This window comes from Hippopotamus amphibius, chromosome 9, assembly GCF_030028045.1.
Source record: "Hippopotamus amphibius kiboko isolate mHipAmp2 chromosome 9, mHipAmp2.hap2, whole genome shotgun sequence".
Lineage (NCBI taxonomy): Eukaryota > Metazoa > Chordata > Mammalia > Artiodactyla > Hippopotamidae > Hippopotamus > Hippopotamus amphibius.
In genome coordinates this window covers 75,679,167-75,706,302 of record NC_080194.1, presented here as the reverse complement: position 1 = coordinate 75,706,302, position 27,136 = coordinate 75,679,167, and the positions used below count along the sequence as shown (strand labels likewise).

Genomic DNA, 27,136 nt, shown 5'->3' with positions numbered 1-27,136 from the left:
CAGCTCATCTGCTATTTTGGTTCATCTACACTACTGCTCCCTCTATTAGTGTGGACAACTTAAAATTAACATGCAGATCGATTAAGGGAAAACAGCTTAGAAATGCTATCATGGGGCAGAGTGAGCCCTCCACCCTCCACCCCAGATGGCTGTGCCCTGTCCTCCTGGGGCTAGACCACTTACGGAGACTCCAGGCTCTTCCTGCAGTGCGTGATGGAGAGTGGAGGGTCTGGAGGGAGAAAGAGGGGAGCCTGCTGAGGCCTGACACCACACAGCCCACCCCAGCTCTCAGCAGGGCCTAGAGCAAAGCCCCACAGGGAAGCAGCCCCCTCGTGTCTAGCACATCTAGGTCTAGGATCCTGTGCCCTCACCCGGCCTGCCTCCACCCTCCTACTGGTCCCGGCTGACTCTCCCCCCATCAGAGCACGTCCCATTGGCAGTTCTGCCCATGAGGCCCCAGTTTCCCTGTCTTCAAGGCGACGCCCACCTTTCTTGCGCTTGAGCTTCCGCTTGCGCTGCTTGTTGACGAAGCAGGCGGCCAGAGTGCTAAACAGGATGGCTGCGGCCAGGAAGCAGATGGTGGCCACGATTCCAGCCAGTACCGGCCGAGCCAGCCCTTCGTCGGTCAGGTCTGGCTGCGGGAAGATGTCTGGGGCGGGGGGAGAGGGGAGCACAGGTAAGAGCACAGGGCCCTCCCTCCCCAGGGCCCCAGGTGCTTCCTCACCTGCATAAGACAGCCATCACTAAGGCTCCACCCTAACACTGAAGAAGTGGCGGGAAGAGGGAGAAGAAGGCATTTACCAAGCCAAGGAATCACTACCTGGCTTGTGGAGAGGAAACACCATCTGCATCTCCTCCCTGTGGAATGCAGCTCCGTGATGGTCTGGGCTGGCCCAGCACCTTACCAGGTGCCCTCATCTACCAGCACAGTCTACACGGAACTGTGATGTGTGATGCTGCGGGGGCCTAAGCATCAGATGGTCATCTCAACTCCCACCAGCCTCTCTATAGGTCCAGGACCCAGAGGGTGAAACTCTGGAGCAGTGGCAGGGCTGTCATTCCAGAATGCAGGCACCCCTTTCTAACCATCACAGCGCAAGCAGGCAACTTCTGCATGTCCTGGTCATTGCTGGTATGGACAGGGTCATCAAACAACATCCTTGTTCTGCAGGCAGAAGTGAGCCTTGCTTCGTGCCCAGATTCGCAGAGCTCGTGGGTGACAACCAGGACTGGACCAGTCCACTGTGTCACACCTCACCTGACAGTTACATTAGTGCTACTTTGCAGTCTAATCAAAGGGGAAGCCTACTTATCCTGATACATTTGGCCAGAATCCAAATGTATTGCCGTGTTGATGATGACAATGGATCACACTGACTGGTTGAGTAGAAAATGAGGACTCAGCCTTTGGAAGTGGGAGGCTTAAAGACAGGGAACGCTGAGGTAGCTCCATCCTCTTTCACCACAGGACTCCCCCGACTACTGGGAACCAGACATAAAGCCACTGAATGCAGGACAGTTCACAAGAGGCACCCCCAAACCCTCAAGTCCTCTATTCTGGCCTTGGCTGCAGCTCTCTTCCTGGAGGGAAGCCAAGACAGAAGTGCACTGGGCTCTGCTGCTACAGCAGATACCCCACTTTGCCTCATACACAAGACAGAAGTCACACCCCACGCCCCCAGGGCTCTCTCACCCGCCCACTCTGCTGCCTTCCCTGTTGCCCCGGTATCTCTGTGAGTCCCGAACACGAGCTTCTTAGCCCAGCTCTTGCCCACTGGCCCCGGGGGTCTGTGCGAGCGCTGCCCAAGGATGTGAGCCACTGCTGAATCACAACGCAAAAGCCTCTTCCCAAACCAAGGGAACCACTTCTGGGGGAGGGACCTGCTACATGTCATGGAATGTAGCTGGAGAAAGATGTGTAGAAATGGGACCATGGCCAAGAGAAGGAAAGATAAATGGAGAAAATGCTAGGGAGTTTGCTTTATTTAGCCTCAAAAAATCTAGGGAGAGGAAGGAGTGGAGGAAAACAACACCAAACAGCAATTTTCCAAATGAAACACCCTAATTATGAAGCCGTCTTAACAAGAGGCATCAGTAAGTATGACTGACCTGTTTCTGTCTCTTTGCTCCAATTCGTTCCCCCGCCCCACAAGAGGATAACACTGGTGGAACAGAAATCTTACAGTGAAAGGACTTAAGTTCTTTTTGACTACTCTAATGAGAAGATTAGCTGGATTTCTTTCTGTGGCCATCAGCGCTCATGAACACAGCTCTTTAGGTAGAGAAGTCCTACCCCGCAGATGGGCTTAAGAAAGGCTAGGACACACAGATTCAGCTGGCGCTCTCCCTCTGTTTCCAGCTCAGCCTCTTCCCCTCCCCCAAGTACCTGTGCTGGAGACACCGGCGATGTTGCTGGGCTCGCTGATCAGATCCTGCATGACGGCCAGGACCCGGAACTCGTACCACGTGTCCTACAGCCCCAGGGACAACACCCTGTCAGCCGAGCAACCTGCGACAGCCACCAATCCACCCATCCCCCGCCCTGCTGACCACCCCTCCACCAACTTGCCAACTTGGAGTCTCTGCCAATTTCCATGGGATGAATACTCCCACCGTAGCTGATTTCAAGCTACAAACGTGAAGTCACTGAAAGTAGAATTGGGCAGAGATGCCACGTGGGCTCTCAGGAGCCAGTCCCAGCTCTGGAGCACCCAGGGAAGGGAGACGGGAAGAGGGGTGAGATGGTGGGCATCCGAGAAATAAGCTGCTGTTCCTCCAGCTGGAGAGACATCATGGTTTAAAGGGAGTCAGCTGGAAGAAAAATACCGTCTTCTCTTCCAGCGGCTTGGAATTATTAGAGGAGGAATCCTACCCTAGGCAAGAAGACAACCCTTCTGGGAAGCCCTCTGCCCACGTCAGACTACAGCAGGGAGCTGGGCTCCCAGCCCACCCTGCGCTCCCTGGCTCATGTTGGCACGTGGATACCCCTCAAGGCAACAGCACTCCCCGCTGCCGCAGGGCAGATCCTGAGCCTGTGGACCTCAGCTGCCATGATCTGAGGATCCCAAGCCCTGGTAGCAGACCTGGGAGCACAGGAGTGCAGGTGTGGGATGGTACGCAGCTGGCCCCCACACACCTGAGCTGGGTCACGCAAAGCTTCCAGTGCTTCTAGAAAGAGTCATGTCACTTCCGGAATTGAAACGAGAGGCAGGGAAGCGTGTAGATGCCTCACCTGGGACAGGTCCCTGGCAAAGAAGTCCCCGTCAGTGCCGGGGATGGCGTCATCCAGTGTCTCCCAGCGCTCTCCGACGCGGAACTCCAGGACGTAGCGGTCGATGGGGAAGCTGTGGTTGGCAGGTGGGAGCCAGGACAGGAGCACGCCCTGCTGGGTCCGGTTGGCTGTGAGGCACCTCGGTGGGGTAACCAGCACCAGGGGTTCTGGAGTTGTGACAGGGAATGCTGGGGGGTGGGATGGGAGAGGGAGGGATGATGGCGGGGGTGCCGAGGTCACCGCACCCCCTCTACCTGCATGTCCCTGTGGGCAGGGTGACCTCAAGACAGTGAGGGCCACATCCCCAGTGTGCAGGCATCGATTCAGGGATAAGTGTCCCATGAAGAGCCCTCCGACCCAAGGGAAGGGGGCAAGAGCACTTCTAAAAACATACACGAGGGCATTGAGTCCGTTGAAAGGAAAAAAATCAGGAACTACAGGGAAGAAGGAAACGTCATTATCTTTTTAATAACACAGTGTCTTTAAAAAGATACTATGTTTGTTCTCTTCCAAGGAAGAAGGAACCTCTTCCCTTAGCACTGTTCACTCCATCAGTTCCCCTCAGGCCCAGGTGGAAAAACAGGCCCCAGTGCAGGGAGGTCTGGGGCGAGGTGAGCCTTCCGTCACCACTGCCTCCTCCTTGCCGCCCCCCCCCCCCCCCCCCCGCCATGGCAAGAAATGACTCGGGGCGAGGCTGGCATGAGGTTGCCTGGTCACAGCAGCCCTCTCTGGCTGCAGAGAGGGGACAAATGCAACTGCAGCCAGGTGGGCAGGGTGAGCTGCTGGGTCAGGGAGGAAGAGGTGGCCCCATGCCTGCCACCAAATGAGGCCGGGGGGCCAGAGGAAGGAAGCAGTGGGAGTACAAAAGGATGAGGAAGGACCCCCAACCCCCTGGGAGGCCACAGGAAGATGCAAACACATGGCCAACAAGGAGGGATGAAACTGAAGCTCTTCTGTCCATCTAAGGACACGTCAGCCCAGCCCACAGTGCTCGGATGGGGCACGAGGCACTCTGGTCAACACAAACCCCATGGAACAGTAGGACAGACCCTTACTGGGAGGTCAGTGTCAGTCGTATATGGCACTTAGTAAGGTGCCTGCATACACTGGGCAGGAAATGTCTGCTCTCCATCCCAGCTCCTGCAGGAGCATCCCAGCCTGGCCTCACCTAAAGTGTTCACAGTGACCACCTCACTGAAGGCGCTGGTGCCCAGCTTGTTCTGGGCCAGGACACTGAACTGGTATGCTGTCTCAGGCTCCAGGGCGTCCACCAGCAGCCAGCTGGGTCCTGGAGGCACGGGCAAGGACAGCCAGTCATGGGGCCCAAACTGTGCCCGCTTCATCCTGCCCGAGAGAGAGAGGATTGGGGACAAGGGGGCGGGGTGGGTTACACTGGAGATACGAGAGGGCTTGCAGGTGCTGAAGGTGGGGGACTACCCCGGCCTCCCAGGTTCAAGGTCAGGAACAGATCGTGACCACCCAGCTGTGGCTGTGCCAGTCCCCATGAGGCCAGGTCCCCAGCTACTGCTGGTGCCTCTTCCATGAAAAAGAACCCTTGGCATTACTGATGCTCGAGATACTGGTCAAATTACCAGTTGCATTCTGGGAGACTTCCACCCTGGTCAGAGCCCTAAGAGTGGTACTGCCCTGGGAGTTGAGGACCCTGGGAAGCAGGCAAGTGGGAAAGTGGGGATGAGCACCAGCAGGACCAGGGGGAGGCCAGGTGCCCTAGGCTGTCCAGCTGCCTGGCCACCTGGGGACAGCCAAAGTGGGACCTGCGTGACCCAGTGGGCTCACTCTGTCCAAGCAGGCTGGAGTCACTGAGGAGGAGCCGGGCACAGGACAAAAACGACCATCACTTCCCCATGACAGGGACCAGGGTCCCAAAGGCCTTCTGAGTTAGAAGCCACCAAGGAAGGCCATGCTGTAGGTACAGAACACGGGAACCAGGGGTGAGGGTCGACCCTTGCTCTGCGGGCCACCTGACTCCCTGCCAGCCACCCATGAAGTTGGCGCCCAGGCGCAGTGCCTGGTGCCACCACAGGGAGGAGACATCGTCCCATGGGACTGGCCGAGCTGTCCCCATGCAGCCGGAGGACCCCCGTGGAGGCCAGGTCCCTGCAGGCTAACTGCTCATGGCCACCTCTGCTCAGGAATTGGAGCTCAGGAATTAGAGCCAAGGCAGCAGAAAGCACAGCAAAGAGAAAGCCAATGCCAGACATCAGGACAGGGAGAGCTGGAGGCAGGCACAGAAAAGGAAGGAAAGAAACCTCCCAGCCCTGCAACCAACCTTCCCACCGGGCACTACAGCAGGTGAGCAGAGTGAGAAAGCAAAGCAGAGCTACAGGCAACAAGGGAACCAGTCCACGCCCAGACCTTGCCTTTGGGTCTCCCCGAAGGCGGCCACACACCTTGTCCTGGCCATGCAACCCCCTGGCAGTGCCCCGCCTACGCCGGGGAACAGATGGCGGTGGGAGGGGGCTCCACTTCAACTCTGAGCACCCCCAAGAGCACCACCTAGGTCTGATTGGCGTCCAGAACTCAGAACGCCTAGGTAATCAGTCTGGGAAGCAGGCCAGGTCCCTCTCAACCTCCCTGCTGCTGAGAAGTGTATGGAGGGCTCTCCCTGAACCTCCAGGAGCCCCCAGTATGCTTCCTCCTACCCCCAGGCCTGGTGAGCCTGGCTGGGGATATGCACCCAGATGAGACAGGTCTGGAAAGGAGGAGATGAGGGCTCACCCTCTCCACTCAAGGATGTCACCTATGATGCAGGTGGCCGGCTCTTGGCTCAGGATGGGGGCGTGGGAAGAGAAAATCCTGAGGGGAGGGGTGGACCTCAGCTGAGGGCTCTCTCCCCTGCTTTTCCACACCTCCTGTCCTCAGCCTGATTCATGCATCATTGAGATGTCTCTCTACCCCGAGGTTTGGGCACAGATGTCAAATCACTGCACCTGGCTGAATTAATGTATAATCAGATACAAAGGCAATAGACACAGAGTCATAGGAAATGCCCGTGGGCAGACAAGGCCAGGAAGGTGAGAGCCACTTCACGGTGGTTTCTGAAACCACTGAGGAAGGGCCAGAATAAGAGTTAGATCCTACACTTGCAGCTGGGCTGTCTTATGATGCCCTTGAAGATGAGGAGTCTCTTCCAGACTTCAGAGGACAGAGGAACCTGGAGGAGCCAGCCAAGGACACGGAGGGGCCACGAGATCAGCTGGGGATGTGCAGCACAGGGTGATGGACCATCCCGGCCCCAGCCCTGTCGTCATCCCAGACACCCCACCCCACAGGCGCCTGGTCACCGGGCAATACACCCCACCATCCGGAAGGAGGTTGGGCAGGCGGAGAGCCACACCCTTCTCATAACCAGCCCCCGAACCCCAGGGACTGATGGGGATAAGCAGAGAGCGAGGCATGCGGGGGTGACTCACAGAGGTCCGTACCAAACAGAGAATGTCTGCTCAAATCCTCCGTCGTAGCCTGGCTCCCAGGACACATTGGCAGTTGTCATGGAGACCTGGACCCGGACACTGCCCGGGGCGTGGGGGCTGGTGCCTGCAGACCAAGCGGACACCTTAGGCAGGAGGAACTGAGCCCACAGAGCCAGGCCATGGCCTCATGCACCTGGCAAGCTCAGTGCCCCAGGGGAACGATGGTGATGAGGATGCCCTGCTGGCTTGTGGTGCTGGAGGAGGAAACCTATCCCACAGGCAGGCGGTCCCTTCAGCAGGAGGTACGTGAGCATCCAGGAATAAGGGCCAGAGGGAAACCAGCCCCTGGTCATCAGCCCCAGCCAGGCCTGTGCTCGTCTGGAGAGCACGGAAGTGCTCCCAAAAGCCACAGGCAAAGCCAAAAGGCCCCCGTTCCACACAGCTCTCTGGCCTGAGACCCAAACACCAATGTGAGAACAGCCCAGGCCCACAGTCAACACCTCCAACAGAGGGCTTGAATCCTGGGTCTGTCACTCAGTGACATGACGCCAGACAAGGCGACCCACCCAGGCCGGCCTCAGTCTCAATGAGTGAGCACAGGGGGAACACCAGCTCCCACCTCACACATGTGAATGATGAGGCACCATCAGTACTGAGCCTAAAGCTGGTGGTTTAAGTGCTCAAAACTGTGGCTGTCTGTCCCCAGTGGGGCAGGGAAACATCCAGGCCGAGGTCCTGGGGACAGTGTCTCAGGCAGAGAAAGTGGGCACACATGCCTGGAGCCCCAGGTAATGGGACACCTGTGCCAGGCGCAGCCTGAACTCAGGAGCAGACAGCCCCCCACCCAGAGCCCGGCCCGCCTGCCCATGCCCCGTACCGATGACGGTCAGGTGGGTGCTGGCAGTGATGCTGGTGACCACATTGGTGGCGACACACTCCCACTCCCCGTGGTCCTCCTTACTCAGGGCACGGAACTGCAGGCTCCCGCTGGGCAGGACGTTGTGCTTGCTTCTGCTGGGCTTCCCTACCTTGGCCAAACATGGGGGCGGGGAGGAGGGCAGGAGTGGGAGGCAGGGAAGAAGAGAAGCCACCAACACTCAGGGGTCCAGGAGGGATGGGGGCAGCGCTGGGCCTTGGCCCGCAGCCATCCCTGCCCCCGACCCTGGAGTCACCCTCGCTACTCTGCCCCTGCCCCACTGGAACACAGCAGTTCCCAGGCCATGCCCCCACTGCACTCCCCAGGAGCCCCGGAGCCCAGAGGTACCTTTCTCCATGTGATGACAGGGAAGGGGTCCCCAGCGGCAGCGCAGGGGATGAGCAGCTCCCGGCCGGCCTCCTGCCTGTACTCCCAGCCTGGTAGCACCGTAAAGTACGGGGGATCCTAGGACAGCACGGTGAGGCTGTGACATTGGCAATTCAGGTGCCCATCGCCCACACAGAGGCCACCCACAGCCCTGGCCTCACCTTCAGGACGAGCCTTGCGGGGGCAGACTGGCCCATGGTCCCCAGGGTGTTGTAAGGCACACAGGTGTAAGTGCCAAGAGCCTCCTCTGTGGCCTCCTCAATTCGGATGGAGCCGTCCTCCATCAGGGTCCAGCCCAGGTTCTGCCGGGGCACAGACAGCGGAGGGGAGCTGTGGTCAGGGGCTGACACTTGGCCCAGCCCCACCGGCTGGACCTGAGCTGCTCCTCCATGGACAGGCTGGGCAGGGCATCTCAGGACTGGGAAAACGGCCAGGCCCTACTGGACTCAGCCCATGGGAGATAGCTCTGCTCTCTCAGAATATGGGGGGCAGTGGAGGGTCCCTGGCAGAAACCAGATCCCCAGAGGCAGCACCTCAGGGTTGGGGGCCTCCCATGACCCCCACACAGCCCTCTGGCACCTTCTCAACCTGCAGGGGGCGGCCATCCTTGTTCCACTTGACCACGGTGGCTGGCGGCTCTGCATCCACAGGGCAGCGGATGTAGCCGTGAATTCCCACTGGCACATAGATCACGGGGGGCATGTTGAGGACGCGGGCTGGGTCTGTAGGGCCGGTGGGAAGGGAAGTAGAGGTGAGAAGGTGAGGCAGGGGCCGAGCCACTCCACAGCCCAGGGCCCTGCCACTCAGCACAGTGTCAGGTGCTGGCCCAGCGGGGGCCACAAGATGGCAAAGCCTGCCCCCTGGGCTGACTGCCCAGAGGCCACAGTGGCTGTCCTGTCTGTCCAGCCCCGCATCCTTAAGAAGCCCCGTGTGAATGCATGGAGGCACTGCCATTCCTGCCCGCCTGCAGCTCCCCCCAAACACCTCTGCCCAAGGACTTGACGGCCAGCAGAGACTCAGTGTCCGCCTCCCCGACCCCTAGACTCCCAACGTCAAAGCCAGCAACCAGCCACTCATAAGACTTACTCAGCATCTGGGACTCATAAGATAGCAGCATCCCCACCAAGTCTCTGCGAGACCCCACCCCCTCCCTGTCCCCACACCCTCTGTGAACGGTGACCAGGGGCAGAACCACAGCTGCTTCTCTGCTCTCCACTCTGCCTTGGTTTCCCATCTGTGTAGTTGGGGTGCAGAGTCGGCCGTGGAGCTGCTGGAAGGTTCTTGGGAGAGCAGGAGAAGCAGCCCTATGAAGCGGGTGAGTCATCCCCTCTGAGGCTCCCCGGGTTCCCCGAGGGCCACAGAGAAGAAGGATCCAGAACTCCCCAGGAGGTGGTGGGGGTGAATGGGCGCCTCTGTTAGAGTCTGGAGCCCTTCAGAGAAGAGCATTACATAAATTCCAGGCCGAGGTATATATTTAGACATAGCTTCCTACATTTGTATGGTAGAGGTTTTTTTTTTTCCTCCAGGGTTTTCAAAGGGTTTATGAATGGGAAATACTCTGAACACTGCTTTTTAGCAGAAATAAAGATCCTTGTCTCACCCACCTGAAAATCTCACCCCCCGGATTCTCTTAGAAGGCAAGAAAGAGGTAAAAAAGGACAAGTGGGAGTGGGTAATGGCACCAGAGGGAGACGGGGAAACCACGCTTCCCTCAGCAGACACGGCCGCAGTCTGGAGGATGGGAGCCTTGGTCCTGATCGATCATCGTTTTTGGAAGCCACCTTGTTGGCCCTCTCCCTCCGCCATTGCCCCCTCTGTGCCCAGGTGACACAAGCAGATGGGATCTGCTCCTCGAGGAGGCTGCCCTACCCTTGGCGCCTTCACAGCCTGCACAACCTGGGCACGTGGTAAGTCACTTACAGAAGCATTTTCCCTTCTGCAAGTCTGGGTGGGACAGACCTGTGGTCCTGGGTCACACAACTTTCTTTAAAAGAACTCTGGACTCAAGGTAGCAGCACTGTCCACTCGGCTGTGGACAGTGGAGAGGAGGCCTCTGCCCCCACCAGCAGCATCACCGTGTGAGGACCTGAGGGCGTGAGATTGGGACTCAGGCAGCCCCACCGCCAGGCCTGTGCTCTGCCCGCCTCCCGAGGACCCCAGCTGTTCTGCTACTGTCCTCAGCTCAGACGCCTCCTCCGGGTCACCCCTCTCCAGACGGTCACACGCTTGCCTGCCCCTCTGTGCTGTGGGGGAGCATGGTTCTTGCACACAAGCCCTCCTGTGATGGAGAGCCTGTCACCTACCACCTCAGGAAGGGCCTTTGTTGTCTGAGTGACAGAGCCATCCACAAATCAGGAGGAAGAGATTAGCCCTCACCCCGCATCCTCTCCCCAACTCGAGACCAGCAAGCTGAGTGATGCTGCATAGAAGCCCTTGGTCGTTCTGGCCCAAGAGCAGCTCCTTCCCCTGGGTCTCGGTCAGCCCTGGAAGGTGCGGCGGGAAGCCGCCAGAGGCCCGGTGTTGGGGAAGTAGATGAGCCAGCCCAGTGAGGGTCTGTCCCCCTTGCCCACATGGCAGGGGAGCGGAGAGCTGCCTCACCGGATGTAAGCTACACGCCCTCAGATATGGAGAAATAAAGTACCTTGTTGAAGGTGCAGACAGAGGGGCTGGCCAGCACTGGCACAAGGACAGTGTCCAGAAGGCCCGCCTGTCCCTGAGCCCCGGCCAGGGCGAGGCTGACAAGATGAATTAGTGGACACAGGCAGCCACGTGGCCCTGAGAAGAGCCTGGCGGGGACTCAGTTCACCTCCGCTGACCAGCCAGGGTTGGGCCTCCTCCCAAACTGTCCCCTGCCTGCCTCGGCCCCTCCTCCACCCACATTGCCTCAACGCCAGCCTCCAGCCCCCGGGGTGGCCACTGTGGCCTGAGATAAGCCCCACTCACACTGCACAGTCAGGTACGCTGAGGCCGAAGGCGAGCGCCCCAGGCTGTTGCTGGGGACGCAGGTGTACTTCCCTGCGTCCTCGGGCTTCACCCGGAAGATGATTAGGGTCCCATCAATCAGGATCCGCACCCTTAGCTTCAGATCGCTGCAGGGACACAGGACAGGATGGCACAGGGGTGGGGCTGGAGCAGCGGGGAGGGGCAGGTGTCTTCCGTTCAGTGACAGGCAACATGTCCCTGTCCCCCTCCAGGCAGCTGAGGAAGGGGACAGGTGCCCTCCGCACAGACACTGGCCTCAACACGAGAGACACACGGACTGGACCCCCCCGCCACTCCCGCCAGCTCCCAGAGCCCAAGGGCCGCCCCTGCGCAGAAGCCTCGCCCCAGGGGGCCTGGCTGGGCCTGAGGGCAGGGCCGGCACTCACTTCTGGAAGTAGACGTTCTCGTCCTGCCAGTACCAGGTGTAGGTGAGGTTGCCGGGATAGGCCTCCGCCCGGCAGGTGAGCAGAGCATCCTGGGATATGTTGACAGTGATGTTCTCAGGAGGGGAGACGATAAAGGGAGGCCCTGTGGGGACAGGAACAAGCATGACCTCTGCTGCAGGGGAGGACCACAGCGCTGGGCTCCCAGGAGACTGACCCCTAGGAAGGGGCACCCCGAGCCCTGGGAGGGACAGTGGGGGCGGCACTGATCCAGGAGCTGGCAGCACAATTGAGCAGTTGTCATGGAGATGCATCCAGCTGCTGCCTGTGCTCAGGTTCTTCCTCTCCCTGCAGGTCCAGGGATGCGAGGGGTCTGGAGGTGTGGCCGTGTGCTCCCAGGCTGCTGCAGGTGCCCATGCCATGTACAGCCCCTCTGTAAACCTGGCTCTTGAGCAGCCAGCTAACACCCGCCCCCCCACACGCAGCCCTTCCTGCCCGTCCTTCTCTGCGGCAGAGCCCTGGGCAGCACACATGCAGGAAGGAGGAGGGCTGCTCTCTCAACCTAGAGTAAGGAACCGTCTTGTCTCTGGAGAAGAGGCTGCGTGCTGACGAAACAGGGGTGGAGAGGCCGATCGGGGAGAGGAGGCAGGGAAAGTGGAGATGGGGTGGAGTTCCAGCAGCCCTGGTGCTGGCTTCCTGGACAGGCTGCGGCTGCCGCCGCCGCCGGCTCTCACCTGAGTCCAGGAGGCAGCACACAGCCACCACCCCCATTCCTCCAGCAGGACGGAGGCCACCCCTCTGGGGGGCTCTGGGGCCCTGGGCAGGGCAGACTGGCATCTCGGGTACTGACCTCGCAGATGCCAGCCCCACCAAATGCTCTCTGGGGTTGGACTGAATTTGTCTTTATTTATTGATGCCATCACTGGAGGATGGAGGCCTGAGGGAGGGCTCCTCCCCAGGGAAGGTGGAGGCATGGCAGGAAGCCATCTGGACATTCAGAGAAACCGGAAACCTAACTTGGTATGGTGCCTCCTGCCACCCTGTGGGAGGGCAACCACAGGCCACCGAGTGAGCCCCACGATATGGGGAGGAGCCCCCGCCCAGCTCCCTGCCACCCCCAGCTGAGCCACTCATGCCCTGGGAAGACCCCCTAAGCTCAGTGGAGCCAGAACTCCCTGCAAAAGGCCCAGGGTGTAAAGAGGCCAGACCATTCTTACCTTGGACGAGCAGGTGGGTGGTGTGGACGGCCTCCCCCTGGATGCTGTACGCGCGACAGGTGTAGGCACCTCTGTCCTCCCTATTGACTGATGTCACTGTCAGGCTGCCGTCACTCACCTGGGGCAGAGGAGAAGACAGGCTCAACTCTCAGTTCTGGGCCCACCAGTACCATCCCAGGTGGAGGTGGCCTTGGGGCCCACGCACCTGGGGACATGGAGACAGGCGTCTCCCTCCAACGACATGGGTGCCAACCGGTCCGTCTGCCGCCTCCAGCCCCACCTGCACCTCCACAACCGTGAACTGGTCATGGGGACAGGAGACGGAGGGCAAGGAGGGCTGGGTGCAGCGGCTTGAGGCAGACCTGCACTCACCTGGTACTTGCCGCTAGCACCTAGGAGCGTCCCCTCCTTCAGCCAGGTGACGATGGGCTTGGGGTTCCCAAAAGCTGTGCAGGTCATGGTGACACTGCTGCCCTCCTTGGCCTCAATGTACTGGGGGGGTGTTTCTGTAAAGGTGGGAGGAGCTGCAAGAGACCCAAAGCGGGTAGGGGGGTGTCAGCTGGCCACCCCGCACACAGCTCCCTGTGCCGGGCAGGCCCACCCCTTGAGTCCAGCACCCTCCACAAGGCAGGAGGTGACACAGGGGACAGGCTCTGCCCACCTGCCCTGTGGGATGGAGACCTGGAACTCAGAGTCAGTCTGGATGGATCCCAACTCTAAACTTTCCCCATCGTATCCACCTAATTCCCAATAAAGGACTGTCTGTCCAGCAGCCAAGGGGAGGCCCCCGTGTTCAGCACCAGGGATGTGGCAATAAACAGGGTGCCCATCACCCCATAGCCCTTCACCCCATGGTCATCCAGACACCCCTCCTTCCATAACCCCAGCCCAACCAGGCCCACATTTCCGGGACATTTGTCGTCTAAGCCCCGTCAGGCCTAACATGGGTCACAGGCCAGGTAACACGGGTCACAGGCCAGGTGACACGGAATCGCCCAGACTTTGCAGAGACCACCCCCCACCTTCCCCGAAGCTGCCTTGGGGACCAGGCAGACAGCCCGGTCCGCAGGGTACTCCCTTCCGAATTCTCTACGACTGTGCCAGACTGCCCCCCAGCACCTGCTTTGGAGTTCTGATTAAAATTCCATCCTGTGTGAATAAGCAGCTTTTAACACACTCCATCTCATCCGTCTGAGCTGCCTGTAGGAGCCACCTGATCAATCCCAACCCCTTGGATGGTCATTCAGGCTCTTCTGGAATGGGGAGTACCGCGGACACCAGCCTGAGGGTCCGCAGCACCGGGCCGGGGCAGGGGGGACTTCTGCCCTCGGCTGAAGCCTCCAAGTTCAAGTCGCTCTGTAACCCTGGGCTCAGTTGCTCTGGGCTCTACCTAGACCCCTACACTCCAGACTGATGGGAGGAATTAGCAAGGTAAAGTCTGTGAAGGAGCTGGTAAAATGTAAACGTATAAAATGGTCGTCATTTTGCCATTACTGTCACTGCTCTCAGCTGCCCAGGGCTTCTGAGACCTCCTTGAGAAGCTATGAGAGGGTCTCCTCAGAGGCAGACCTGCCCCCAGGCCCAGGAGACAATGTGGGTCTGGGCATCCACCACCCGCCACCAGCCTCACCTCCCATCACACGTCCGTCAACTCTGCTCCAATACAGCAGCCTTCTCGTCTTCCTAAATGTGCCAAGGACTTCCACTCCTGGGACCTCTGCATCTGCCATCCCCCCTTCCTGGGCTGTACCCACATCTCACCCTTTCGGTGCCTGTACATCTTTGCTAAAACACCACCTCTGCCTCACCTGGTCAGCCGGTCTAGGAAGGCACATGCTGCATTCCCGTCCCCTTGGACTGTTTAAAGCACTTACGACCAAGTCTTCTGAGATTTCTGAAAATCCGACTACATGCCCAACCTCCAGCACAGTTCCTGATACATAGTAGAGTCGCAACAAACATTGGTTGAACAGACGGATGAATGCAATGAAAGAGGCGCACATGCACACACACACACCAGACCAACACAGATGCAAATGTAAAACTGAACACAAGACCATGGCGAGACAACTTTCTTTGACAATATCCCCAACCCTCTGCTCAGTGTGGCCACAGAGCGGGCACAGGAGTTGAGGACTGGGTGACCAGGAAGCAGGCTTCATCACACACGACACAAAACCTCCAGAAAAAGTCAATCCTCACCCAATGTCTAATGCACCAAAGATGATGGTAAAACTCATTCCAAGTCCCTGCAGAGGGAACCTGGCATCCGAACCCCAGGCCCCTCCTGCCCTGGCCGAGCACTCATCCCAGCAGAGCCTCCCGCCAAGCATGCCCTTGAACTACAGCTTAGACAGCTGCGGCCTCCATTACCTCCGTGTCATGCTTAAAGAAAAGATAATACGGTAAATTACGTCCCGAAGTGACAAATTAATTACTAATTACATAATTACTTTATTATTTAGGTGCTAATCAGGAAAGCGCTTTGAACAATTTCGAGTTTTCAGGAAAATAATGGTTTGACTCCCGATTATTTACTGGATTAGGTGCGAGCTTGCCAGCTGCATTTCCAGGCTTAATTCTTTTTTTACAAGTGCCCTATAATTAATCATGCAGGTTAGAAATAGGCTGGTCTCAAAAAAAAAAAAAAAGAAAGAAATAGGCTGGTCTCTTCTCCAAGTAATCCACTGACCTAAAGTAAGGTTTGACTCGGGCTTTCCAGGTATTTTATATGCAATAAGAAAATAATTGGGTTTGTTTCCTCCTAACCGGTCTTTAAGAAAACACAGAAGGAAAATGAGACAATCTGTGATTCTAATTTTTCATTTTCCAAAGGAGATCCCGGTCAGAAATGCCTGACATGGAACATTCTAGCTTGAAGGCAACAGGATGCTGGTGCTCCATGCTCTTCAATAACAGAAGTGTTTATGCTGGAAGGAACCTCAGGACGCAGCAGGAAGGGAAGGAGAAAGAAAGAGCGAGATTGCTCACCTTGGGAGGTGCCTGTGGTGTTCACCCTTTGGGAGGGAGGCCCCTGGTGAGGGAAAGCATCCAATGATGAGCCCCTGACCCTTCCGTACGAACAACCTGCCAGGGTGCCTGGATGTGCCGGCTCTCCTTCTTCTGGGCCTCCAGGCATGCTGCTCTTTCTGCCCTGACACACCCTTCCCACCTCCTGCCCCTGGCCAACTCCTCCTCCCCAAAGGGTCTCTGCCCAGGGCTCATTTCCTCAGAGAAGCCCTCCGTCCCTCACGCTCCCAAAGCCTGTACTGCGATCATCTCAGGACACGACTGCCTCTTGATGTATCCTTCAGAGCTGGGTCTGGGTCACGCCCACTGTGTAATCCCCAGAGCTGCCAAGTGGACGTTCAGGAATGGGTGTTGAATGAGTGATCATGGGTGGATTCCCAAGAGCTCTCCGACCACCACAAGCCACCTCTCCCAGGCTGAGGCCCCTCCTGTGCTACCCGACTTCATCTTTTTTTCCCTTGAGGAGAAGAGTGACCGGTATCCTGCACACAATGACCCCTTGCAGCCAACGCTCCAGACGCGGTGCCAGACATCTTCACCCACAGTGTTTCCCTTAATCTTCACAACAGCCCTGCAAACAGGCACTGTTCTTAGAAACAGAAAAGTGAAGCTCAGAGAGGTGATGCAGGTGCCCGCGGTCACACAGCTAGCACAGTGGATTCACAAAATAAGCCAAGTATCGTCGGGCCGTTTTCTGTGCCGGTCCATCCGAGCAATGAGGAATTCCCCGCCGTGAACTCCCCCTCATGCACAGGGAACCCGAGCTATAACAGGACACACGACTCCAGACGAAGCTCTGCGTCCCAGCTGGAGCGTCTGAGCAGGCCTGCCTGCCTGCATGCCTGCCTGCCTGCTCCTCCTCTAGCTGGCTGGACCAGACCCAGTGGTGATGGGAGGGGAGGAGGCGGGGCTGCAGGAGGCGTCAGCCCAGCTCGGGAAACGGCACGAGAAAGCAAGCAGCGTGGGGCTCTTGGCTCGGCGCTCTGCCAGTGACGCTGTCAGCAGCGGGTTTACCTTCCTAATTATGTTTTGCTTGGGCTAATATTAAGCTGAGTTTTCATTTCCGGCACACACAACAGCTGGCAATGGAAAGGAGGTGACTCAAAAGCTTGCGGGTGGTGGGGGCAGCCCACCCAAGATTTTAAGAAAGCTTCCAATCGGTCTCTGGGAACTGACCAGCAGGAGCCGACTACACCCAGTGGGTCAGGCAGCCTGGACCACTGACCCAGGGCCACTCCCTAAGTTTGCTTTCCAGAGGCCAGTTCTCTGGCTAAAACACTCTGTTCTTCCAGGGCACTGGATGGGTTTTCAAGGCAGAAAGAACACCACTGACCCAACCGCATAAGGCAGGGCCAGTGGATACTGAGAGAAGCTTGCAAGCCAGGAAACCACCCATTCCTCTCTCCCGACCGCAGCATCCAGGGTCACAGATACCACACCTAGAAGGACCCAAGCTGTGCGGGGTGTATCCAAAGCACATGCGCTGTTGAAGCCTCAATAACCAGTTCAGCATCTGCAGCCCGTGGCGGCTGAACACGTGGTATCATAAACTGAATTAAGAGTAACTGGTTAGAAAAACAAAGCAAAGCAAAAACCCTGCCCCCCTCCACCATGGGTGCCACTTCTTCCATTTTCTCCCAGTTCCCATGCTCCCTGGCTCCTCGGGAATGTCCCCTCCCAAAGGAGGGCTCCCAGGGGCACGGGGACCCTCAGTCCAGGAAGACCCCAGCCCCCCTAGGAAGCACGGCACAGCACGAGGCCCGTCACCCTTCACCTAGGCAGTAAGTACCCGCCGGCATTGTACCCTCTGGACCGGGACCGGCGAGATCTCCGCCTGGCCCTCGGTTTGCCCTGCTGCTGCCCATCATCCAGCGAGGAGCCTGGCGCCCAACAGTTACTCAAGCAAAAGGACTAAAGGAAGGCTGTAACGGGAGGATCCCCGGAGAGGGTCTTCCGCTGGCTGCTCCGAGTCTGCCCCCAAAGATCCTCCACCCTCGGGGTTTCCAGATCCGGGTTCCCACCTCCCTGGGCAGGGCTGACCTAGTGCGGGGAGCAGCCCGGCCTCTCCGCCCACGGCCCCCTGGGGCTCTGGGAAGAGCGAGGGGCCTGGGGTGCCCGACGCGGGGCAAGGGTCCCCAGGGCAGGCCCGGAAGGGCTAGGGGGCACCCAGGGGCGCAGGGGGAGACGCGCACGCACCACACACGCCCACAGGCACGCAGGCTCATACGCACGCACCACGCCCGCCCGCACGCTTACAGGGGCGCACGCACCATGGATGGTGAGGTGCACCCAGCTGCCGTTGTGGAAGGTGTCGTACTGCTGGTCCAGCAGGAGCACCTTACACTCGTACCAGCCCTGGTCCTCGGCGCGCACCTGCTCCAGCCGCAGGGAAGCTTTGTCGTGGAGGCTTGCGCGGCCTGCAGAGAGAGGAGGAAGCGGGTCAGGACCACGCGGACCCCCCCGCACCCCCAGCCCATCGCCTGGCAGGCCCAAAGAGCCCCGTCCTCGCTGCCTGCCAGCTGCGCCGAGAAAGCCTCACTTCCCTGCAATGTCAGTTCTCTTGGGCCGAAGAAAGGCAGGAGGGATCCAGAGCTGGCAGGAGGGGGGCTTGAGAGCCAGGGAGAGGAGGAGTGGGACCACGTCCCAGTGGGTCCCCACGGCTGCCATGCCCAGCACCCTATGTGGCTTTCCTACCACCGGCAGAGGAGAGGCCGCTGGATACAGGGTGCCGGGGACCCCTCCCAGTCCTGCTGCCCTGGCCAGAGAGCAGAGCGCTCACCCAGCCAGAGCCCAGGCCCCGGGCTCGGCCGCGGGAATGAGGAGCCTCTGGCAGGCGGAGCCAAGTCCCGAGCCACCCTCCTTAACTCTGTCCCCTTCCCCAGAGCAGCCTGTGGGGTCCTCCCACCCCTCGCCCCAATATCACGACCTCCTCTGCTTTCGTCCTTGTCTCCTCGACACTGGCAATCTGCCTACAAACCAGACAGTCAAAACCAACCAGGGCCGGAGGGACACAGACACAGGAGGGAGAGGGACAGAGAGAGAGAGAAATAGAAGCTGAGAACAACGCAGTGCAGACCTCAAAAGCCAGAGGTAAAGATAAAAGCCATGTCCCGCCAGCTTCCTCTCTTCCTTTAAACCCCAACACACACGTGCACGCACACATGCCCACGTGCACACACACACGCCCACTCGCCCACGCCTCATTCACACCACCCCATGCCGTCCTCCCTGGCGGGCAGGCCCTGGCAGTGACTTAGTGGGGCCACCGCTGGCTGGAGAATTGCAGAGCAAGACAGCAGCAGGGCCAGGAGGAGGGAAGCTAGAGGAGGAGGCAGAGAGTGGGTGCCCAGACACTTCCTCACACTCAGGATGGGATAAGGCCCCAATTTCAGGGACAGAGGGAGGAAGTGGGCGCAGCCAGACAGAGCAAACCCCGCAGCTGCCATGGCTGCAGCGGCCTCTGCTGAGCCGCCTTCCCACTGGCCTCCTCTCCCACCTGGCGGGCTCTGGGCCTCTCTTCTCATCCTCTGGCCTCGGCCCCTGTGGCCCGGTGGGGCTGTTCAGGAAGTTCTATGTCTGCCCTACCTCCTTGTCCCTCTCCTCTCGCCACTTAATTAAAACCTACCAGAGTGCAAAGGATGGGAGGACAGAGGCAGCGACTGGAAAACAGAGATGAGAGGCCCATCGGAAAAGATGAGAGGCCACGAGATGCAGGCAGGAAGGACAGTGCAGGGGCCCCCAGAGCCAGGTGGGAAGGCAGGGTGGACAGGGCAGCTCATACCTGCATACTCAGGGTCCACGTGGGGCGGGTAGTAGCCAAACTTGATGAAGATGGGGATGGGTACCCCGAACTTGAACCACTCCACGACATAAGGTGGGGGCTGCCCCGTCACCGGGTGGACCACGTCGCATCGCAGGACCACGCTCTCACCGGCCCTTGCCGTCACGAACTCGGGCTCCTCTCGCAGGCCGTGGGCACCTGGTGGGATAGCCACGTTGGGACACAGGACAGGAGGTGACAGGAGATCCTGCCCAGCCGCCCAGAGGCTGCCCCTGCCCTCCCAACCCCAAAGAGCGTAGCGCGACCGTGCCCTCCCCTGTGACACCCCCGCCAGCTCTAAGGCGTGCGGCCGCTGAGAAGGTGGAGGGGCCTCGGCCCCTCTGTAGATACCACGGCCTGGGACCTTCAGCCGAGGGTGAACATGGGACGTCTTCCTGCGCCAGGATGTCTCCTGCTAGAACCCAGCAGGAGCCGCAGAGCCAGCCGTCCGCCCACGCCCCACCCCCAGCTCAGCTTGATACTCACAGCACAAAACAAGAGCACTCCATACAGGAGCGGGGAATCCCTAACAAGCTGAGCAGAGGCTGCTCGCGGTATCACCAGAGGGAAAACCCCACCGGCCGGAGGTGGCCTCTCTGCCCCCTCCTCCCTCTGTCCACTGCGCCTGCCTCTGCCCCTGCTGCAGAGGAGGGAGCGGGAGGGACCTCCAGGCTCCCAGTTTCCAAGCCCCAAGTCTATCCGGCTGAGAAGCCCCAGACATCACCATTAGGACGACAGGATGCTGGGGCCATAGGAGGGGAACCCTGGGGCTGCTAACCTCAGCTAGCCTCGGGGAACACCCCCTCTGGCAGAGGACAAAGCACATGGCTGGAAAGGGCACAGCCATCCTCCTGAAAGGGACTGGAAGGGATGGGAGATGAGGCAGGGAGAGGCCCACCCCCACCCCCACCCCCAGAGAGACTCCGCCCCTGAGGCCTGCAGCCCCACCTCCAGCCTGACTCAGGCTCCCACACCAAAGTCACCTTGTCCAGCTTCCTTCCCAGTGAAAGAGCTGGCTGGGAGGCCCCTCCCCCTGCCTTCCCTCCCAGTACCCACACAACCCACCAGACCCCAGCTCTCCCCAGCCGGCCCCTCCGCTCTGGTCCTGGCTGGGCCCCTCCAGGCAGCACCAGGGACAGCAGCTACTCCGCGGAGGCTTAAAGCCAGGGGCCTGGCGGAGGCTGCCCAGGAGAGCAGCCCCTGTCCTCCGTGTGCCTCCGGGCCTGACTCTGAGCACACCTCTGACCCTTGTGGGCTCCTGCCCAGCTCCTCGCGTCTGTCTCTCCTTCGTGTCTCTGGCTCCTTCCATGTGTCTTTCTGACTCTCTGGCTCTGGCTCTAACCCTCTCCCGTGTCCCTCTCTGTCTCTCTCTCCCTCTCTTTCCAGTGTCTCCTGTGTCTGTCTGTCTGTCTCTGGCTCCTCCTCCATGTCTGTCTCTCTGTGTCTCTGTCTTTCTCTCTAGCTCCCCTCTGCGTGGGTGATTCTGTCTACCTGCCTGCTCCACCACCACACCACCCCAGTTGTATGTCTCTATCAGCGTGTGTGCGTGTGCGTGTGCGTGTGTGTGTGTGTGTGTGTGTGTGTTGGGGGAACACGTGGGGTTCCATCTGCCTGTGCTGGGGAAGGGGTTTTGCTTTTCCGCTGCCTGGTCTCTATGTGCTTGTGTGCTCTGCCTCCCTCTCTCTGGGTCTGTGTCTCTGTCTGTCTCTCCTCCTCTCCCTTCCTCCCGCTCCGGCTCCCTCTCCTGCAAATTGCGGAAGAAGGAGGAGGCAACCCTTCCAGGAGCTGATTGGCTACCGGTGACATCACTGTTTTCTAGAGAAAGAGCTAAGATCACAGAGTATTTTTGGAGCAGAGCAGTGTTGCCCTCACCTGCCTGAGGCCCCAGCAGGTTTCCCAACCCTCCCAGCCCAGCTTTAGGCTAAGTTCGAATTCCAGCCCCTCAGGGAAAGCACAGCAGGTGCCTCCCCACCCCCCAGGGGCACCAGGTAGGGACAGAGCCCACCTCGCAGCAGCACTGGGTACAAAGGCTGATCCTGGACCCTGGAGGGATGGGCAAAGAGCAGACAGCCTGAGCAAGCAGGGAAAGCAGTGTGTGTGCACGCGTGTGTGCGTGTGTACATGTGTGCATGTGTACATATGTGCATGCACATGTGGAGGAGAAGAAAGAGGAAATACGGGAGCCAAGGGAAGAAGAGGGGGTTCCTCCCAGGGGCTGTCATCTAGAGGGCAGAGGCCTCCCCAGCAGGGGCTCCTTCCGGAGCTCTGGCCCAGCGCCTGGGACGGGAGGCAGGGTCGTTCCCCGCCCCACCCCCCCAGCCTCTCACAGCGAGGGCCCCCCGGGGGCGAGGTCTGGAGCAGCGGGTCTGCACCTTGGCTGCCGCATTCTCACCTCACCTAACGGCAACGAGGCAGCCTCTTCCACACCGGCCCTCGCCAGCCTGCGCTCAGGGCTGCGCACCCCACCCACGGCCCACTCAGGCCTTAGCCCCCACTCCACGGCTCTTCCCAAGGACCCCGCCACCAGGGACCGGCAGCTGGGAGAGGACCCGGCGAGACCACGGCGCAGAGATGGTGAGCGAAGCCAAAGGAGAGCAGCTTCCCAGGAAGGAGGCAGAGGACTGGGAGGCCCTGCCCCAGCCCCTGTGCTCAGGCTAGCCCTCCTGGCTTTCTGAATCCTAAAATATTTATCAGCTTCTCTCATCTCCTCAACACACACACACACACACACACACACACACAGCGTGTGCTCTCACTCCATCACCCACGAGCACTTCCCCCTCAGCCTGATCCTTTCTGAGCCAAAGCATGTCTAATAAAACACTTTCTCCAGAAAAGCTCACTGCAAAAAAAAAAAAAGTAAACATGCTGGCAGCAGAGACGGAAGAGGGGCTTGATGGTGGAGAAAGATGACCTTAAACCTAGGAAGACGCTACCCAAGTCAAAGAGTGAAAGAGATTCCAGGGGCAAGAACGGAAACAGATGGTCAGGGTGCGAATGGACAGAGGCAGAGACACAGAGAGAGAGACAGACAGACAGAGCTCAGGGGCACACAGGACTCAGCCTGGGACACAGAGACACAGGCCTTCAGAGGACCCAGAGCCAGGAGGGGTCAGAGCAGAGGCCGTTGGTCCAGGAGCAGCAGGCGCAGAAGGGAGCAGGAAGGAGGGGGAGGGCAAGACAGGGGTGGGAAGTGACCTGAGGGGGAGGGCAGCAGGAAGGGGAGGCCCCAGACCCCTCCCCTCCACAGAAGCTGCAGCAGCCAAGGGACAAGGCCGCAGCCTCAAAGGGACACTGGCGTCTGCGGGGTGAGCACCGCTGGGGCAGGAGGTGTCCTGGATGCCACACATCCCTTTCAAAGAAGGCAGGACACAGCCGTACCTGGAGGAGCAGAGCAAATCTGCATCTTGGGGCTCTGCCCAGTGCATCCTGGTCAGGAGACAGGGCAAGGGAGGATGCAGCGCCCCTGCGGTCTGGATGACCTTTCCGAAAGCCCACAGGGTACAAACCTCCTGCTCTCTGTGCCAGGTGGTGCCCAGCGGGTAGCTGGGGCCAGGGCTGCCACTGGGCTCCCCGTGAACACAGGACCACGAGGCACCCAGCGTCTGGCATGGCCCCCAGCCACCCACTCCCAACCTGGAGCTCTTCCACGGGCGGGGCTGGGGAGGAAAGACGCCAGGATGGAAAAGTCTGATGGCAGCGGCGGCTGAGGTCTGGGAGCCAGGAAGGCAGAGCCAGCCACGAGGCAAACCGGGCTTCCTCTAGGTCGCTACTACATACCACACCAGTGCAGGGCTGCAATGCCCGCCCGACAGAGGTACCACCATCTCCATTTCACAGGTGAGCAGACTGGGGCCCCCGGCTGGGCCAGCTGCCTGGGCAGCAGGTGGGGGCAGGTTCCAGCTGCCTTGTCTCCCCTTTGCCCCCCCTCGCCTGGCCACAGGCCCGGGGACCAAGGCCCAAGGCCCCTCCCATGCTGACCCAAGAAGCAACCCCCTCCCCTCTGCTCGCTGAGTCAGAGGCCAGCCCCTCCGCACTCCACGCTCCGCACAGGTTCTGACAGCCAGACGGCTGCAGCCCCGGGTCCCAGAAGGATGGCAGGGCAGGCGTGGGTCGCAAGGCATCTGTCGGTGCTGGGCTGAGCCCACTCTGCTTGGTATCCAGGACCTCTGGCTGGGTCTGTTGATGGCTGCGGTACAGGAGACCTCTGAATGCCAGCCTCCACCTCTGTGCGTACCAGTCCTCGGGAGCTTCCTCCCTCCTCCTCCCCTCCCCCTCCCCCTTGGGCACCAGACTCCCAAACCACAGGCCTGTTGTCTAATAATACCAGCGACAGCCACCGCCACCTCCATCTGCCAGCCTAAAAATAATCCCTGCTGAGGCCAAAAACGGCACAGCCCCCAATAGTCCCCCAATCACTCCTCCCTGACAAGCCAGGGGGTTCCAGGAGATTCCAGGAAGCTTGCAATCGGGCTCCCTCGGAACACCCCCCACCCCCCCACCCCACCCCACCCCCGCACCTGGGAGATGCAGACCCAGAGGCTTGCACAAGGAAAGCAGAGGACAGACTCCATACCACCCAAAGCCAAGTGTGAGATGGAGAAACGGCCGTGTCCAGGTCAGGCCGCACCCTGGCTGTCCCTTTCAGAAGGCAGGTGGGCCAGAGGTCACCAGGACATTCTCCCTCCAGCCAAGACCCCCACGCCTCGCCTAGGCGGGTCCTCAGAGAAATCCCCACCTTCTAGGCCTCCCTGTCTCTGTCCTCATGGCCCTTCAGCCCCCACTCCCATCAGCCTCTCAGGGCCAAAGTCAGAGGTCAGGTGAGCCCAGACTGGCCCTGGCTGGGAACCTTCCCGGCTCCTCACAAGGCCCTGGGGGAGGGGCAGGATCGGCAGGCCCCCTCCCCTGTGGGTGCCCCTCCTCCCTAACCCTCCTGGCCCAGGCAGCCCACGAGGCAGCAGCAATGCTATTAGCAACCTTAATTTGCTCTCGGCTAGATTGTATTTCCAAGAGCCTTTCCCCAGGAGCCACTGGCAGGAAGCAGTCAGCAATCTAACCTCCGCTCTGCTCCTGCAGCGGCTCCTCCGTGGAAAGGCCCAGCCACACCCACGCTGCCCGCAGCTGGGCACAGGCCTGGTCCAAGTGCCCGTGAGCTGGGAGGGCCCTCGGGTAAGGCGCCAGGTGGACACGAGTAAGCTGGGGATCGAAGCCTGCGTCTGCTCTGCTCATAGTGAAGCATCAGCACTCCCTACTCAGAAGCCGGAAAACAGGACAGTGGCTCCCCCTACAAAGTGCATGCAAGTTACCTGCCACAGCCCACAGCCGTGGCCTGGACCAGGAGGGAGCTTGGGGTGGGGGCAGGGTAGAGGGATGGGCCGAGGGCGCCACCCAGTCCCCTCCCTTCCAGGAGGACAGGCAGGCTGGCTGGGACCTCACTCATAGTCTGGCCCAAGAGGAACTGCTCTCCAAAACCCTTACGGAGGCCCTGTCTCTGCTCACCAGTTCTCCTGCTTATTCACGCAAGAGAGAACAGAAAAGCAGGAAGATTCGTAAGAAAAATAGGTCAGCTGCCTGGGGCAGGTTGGGCTCGCCCTGGTGGGCAGGGCCCCAGCAGGACCAGGCTACAGGCTGCCTCTGCATCCAGCTCCTAGCTCCCCAGGCACCCAGTCCCTTCTCCACTCAGGAGTCTGGGCTGCTGGGCAGCTGAGGCCAGAGCCCACCTTAGCAAGACAGACCCGCCCTCTGCATCCCCAGGGCTTTGTCCATGTGTGCCCCCGCTGAGGCTTTCTCTGCGGGAGCCCAGGCATCCTTCAACCGAGCCCCTGGGCTGAGCCTCCAACTTTGGGAGCTTCTGGGCTGCCCAGACTCAGGTGTGGAGCAGGGGGTGGGGAAAGCCAGGCGCCTGCTCCAAGTCTAGCCTTAATGCCACCCACGGCCATCAACACTCAGATGGGAGTGACACCCCACCTCGTGCCTGGAGACTCTGGGTCTCCTGTCTGCTGCACTCACGTGCACAGGCAAACACACAACTGCACACACATGCGTGCACACATGCACACATACAGGTGTGTGCAGGCACCCCCAGCAGCTCACACCTATGACAGCTCTCTCCTCAATTCAGATCCACTCTCACACAAGCTGCTTTACCCATCCTCGGGCGCAGACAGGAGAGAGCTGCTCCCCAAGAGCGGGCCCAGCCTGAGAAGGCACAGGACATGCAGAGGCACAAGGAGCCTTTCAGGGAGAAGAGAGTGTGTCCTTCTCAGCCCTCACCCCCTTGGGCCCAGGTCTGCCCTCACTCCCTCAGCACAGCAAGGCTGTGACAGCCAGGCCTGAGGAAGGGAGGTCTGAGGAAGGAGAGCACAGGGACAGGAGCCAGGACAGAGGGCGGCCAGAGCGAGGCTGGGGTTCAGCATCTCCCAGCCAGGCAGCCTCTGCTCCTTGGGTAACCAGATCCCAGCTTTCTGTCTCAGAGCCTCACACCTGAAACCACCAGCCCTGGGACCCAGCAGCTCCAGGTCCAGCACATGCCGATCTTGGGGCCAGCAGCTGAAAGCTGACTCTTCCCACACATCCCCTCCTCAGCTTCTCCCGAGCACGCGTGCTGCCAGACACACCCCTGCCTCCAGCGCGGATGCTGGGGACACACACACATGCCACTTGGCCACGTCCTGAGCCAAGTCCTGCTCAGCTGAGAGGCTGCCCGTGGGTCTCACTAGCAGCCTCCAGGCCTAAACTCCTCCTCCCACCTTCACTGCCAAAGGGAGGCAGGGAGGGAGGGTCAGGGCCAGGCTGAGGGCAGAGGGTACTGGTCTAGCTACCAGCAGGTTGTGAGTCAGAACCCACTTTATTTGGGGACGCTTGTCACACAGAATTTGTGGTCAACAGGGGAGGCAGCCCTGGAGATAAAGGCCCGGGTCCTCCCCCCAAGCTTGTTCAGCAAACGTCTGGGATGCAGACTCCAATCACCATCTCTTCTGCACACCCTCCCCAACCTCTCCACCGCCCCCCAGACACACGTGAGTCAAGCCCATCCCTCCCTCTGTGCCAACACTTTCACCCCTCTGCTGGAGCAGCCCCTGCTCAGCCAAACCCTAAGACCAGCATCTCAAAGTCCCTCCCCTCAGGAATCTCCCAGAAGTCACCTCTGCCAGTCAGAGAACAGCTGAGCTCAACAACAGCATCTGAACACTGGCCTGGCCGGTGAGCAGGCAGCGGTGCGCAGGCCCTTCTCCTGCCCCCGGAGGCTGTATGTGATGAGCTGCTTGCCTCCTGGGCTCCCTGTGTCCTTCCCACAAGGCTCTGGCCACTGATGAAACTCCAGTTCTGCAGATCTTTCAAAGGATTTCCAAGCAGCCCTCCACATATCCCTGGGCAAGGTCAGCCCGGGAAAGCACACTTGGTTGCCGACAGAGTCAGCATTCGAACTTCACCCCAGGACACTCCCAGCTCCCAATGCCCTGAATGGCTCAAGGGAAAGAAACTGAGAAGAGGGCCTGGAAACCCCAGCCAGTGAAACCATCGTCACCATCATTTTACTTACTTACTGCAGAACAGGCAGCCCCTCGTTTCCTCCCAGCATTAATGTTCACAAAAAACCCTACAAGCTCATGCTGTTAACCCCCAATGAGGCAAGTGACAATTAGAGAAGCGAAGCAATGTGTCCAAGGTCACAGGCCAGCCAGTAGCCAAGCCG

The 27,136-nt window shown here is 59.7% G+C and overlaps 1 protein-coding gene across 1 annotated transcript in view; it reads right to left on the bottom strand.

Moving 5' to 3' along the window:
- The window catches only part of IGSF9B (immunoglobulin superfamily member 9B), a 41,033-nt gene that overhangs the window by 12,057 nt on the left and 1,840 nt on the right, over positions 1–27,136 (bottom strand). The window contains exons 2-17 of the mRNA XM_057695020.1: positions 19,402–19,599; positions 17,891–18,037; positions 12,963–13,114; positions 12,591–12,708; positions 11,377–11,518; positions 10,952–11,097; positions 8,588–8,730; positions 8,170–8,310; positions 7,970–8,086; positions 7,583–7,733; positions 6,718–6,829; positions 4,440–4,615; positions 3,233–3,459; positions 2,387–2,471; positions 488–649; positions 184–229 (exon numbers count right to left, since the gene is read on the bottom strand). Coding sequence (XP_057551003.1) covers positions 184–229; positions 488–649; positions 2,387–2,471; positions 3,233–3,459; positions 4,440–4,615; positions 6,718–6,829; positions 7,583–7,733; positions 7,970–8,086; positions 8,170–8,310; positions 8,588–8,730; positions 10,952–11,097; positions 11,377–11,518; positions 12,591–12,708; positions 12,963–13,114; positions 17,891–18,037; positions 19,402–19,599 — 2,263 coding nt within the window. The remainder of the gene's footprint in view (positions 1–183; positions 230–487; positions 650–2,386; positions 2,472–3,232; positions 3,460–4,439; positions 4,616–6,717; positions 6,830–7,582; positions 7,734–7,969; positions 8,087–8,169; positions 8,311–8,587; positions 8,731–10,951; positions 11,098–11,376; positions 11,519–12,590; positions 12,709–12,962; positions 13,115–17,890; positions 18,038–19,401; positions 19,600–27,136) is intronic.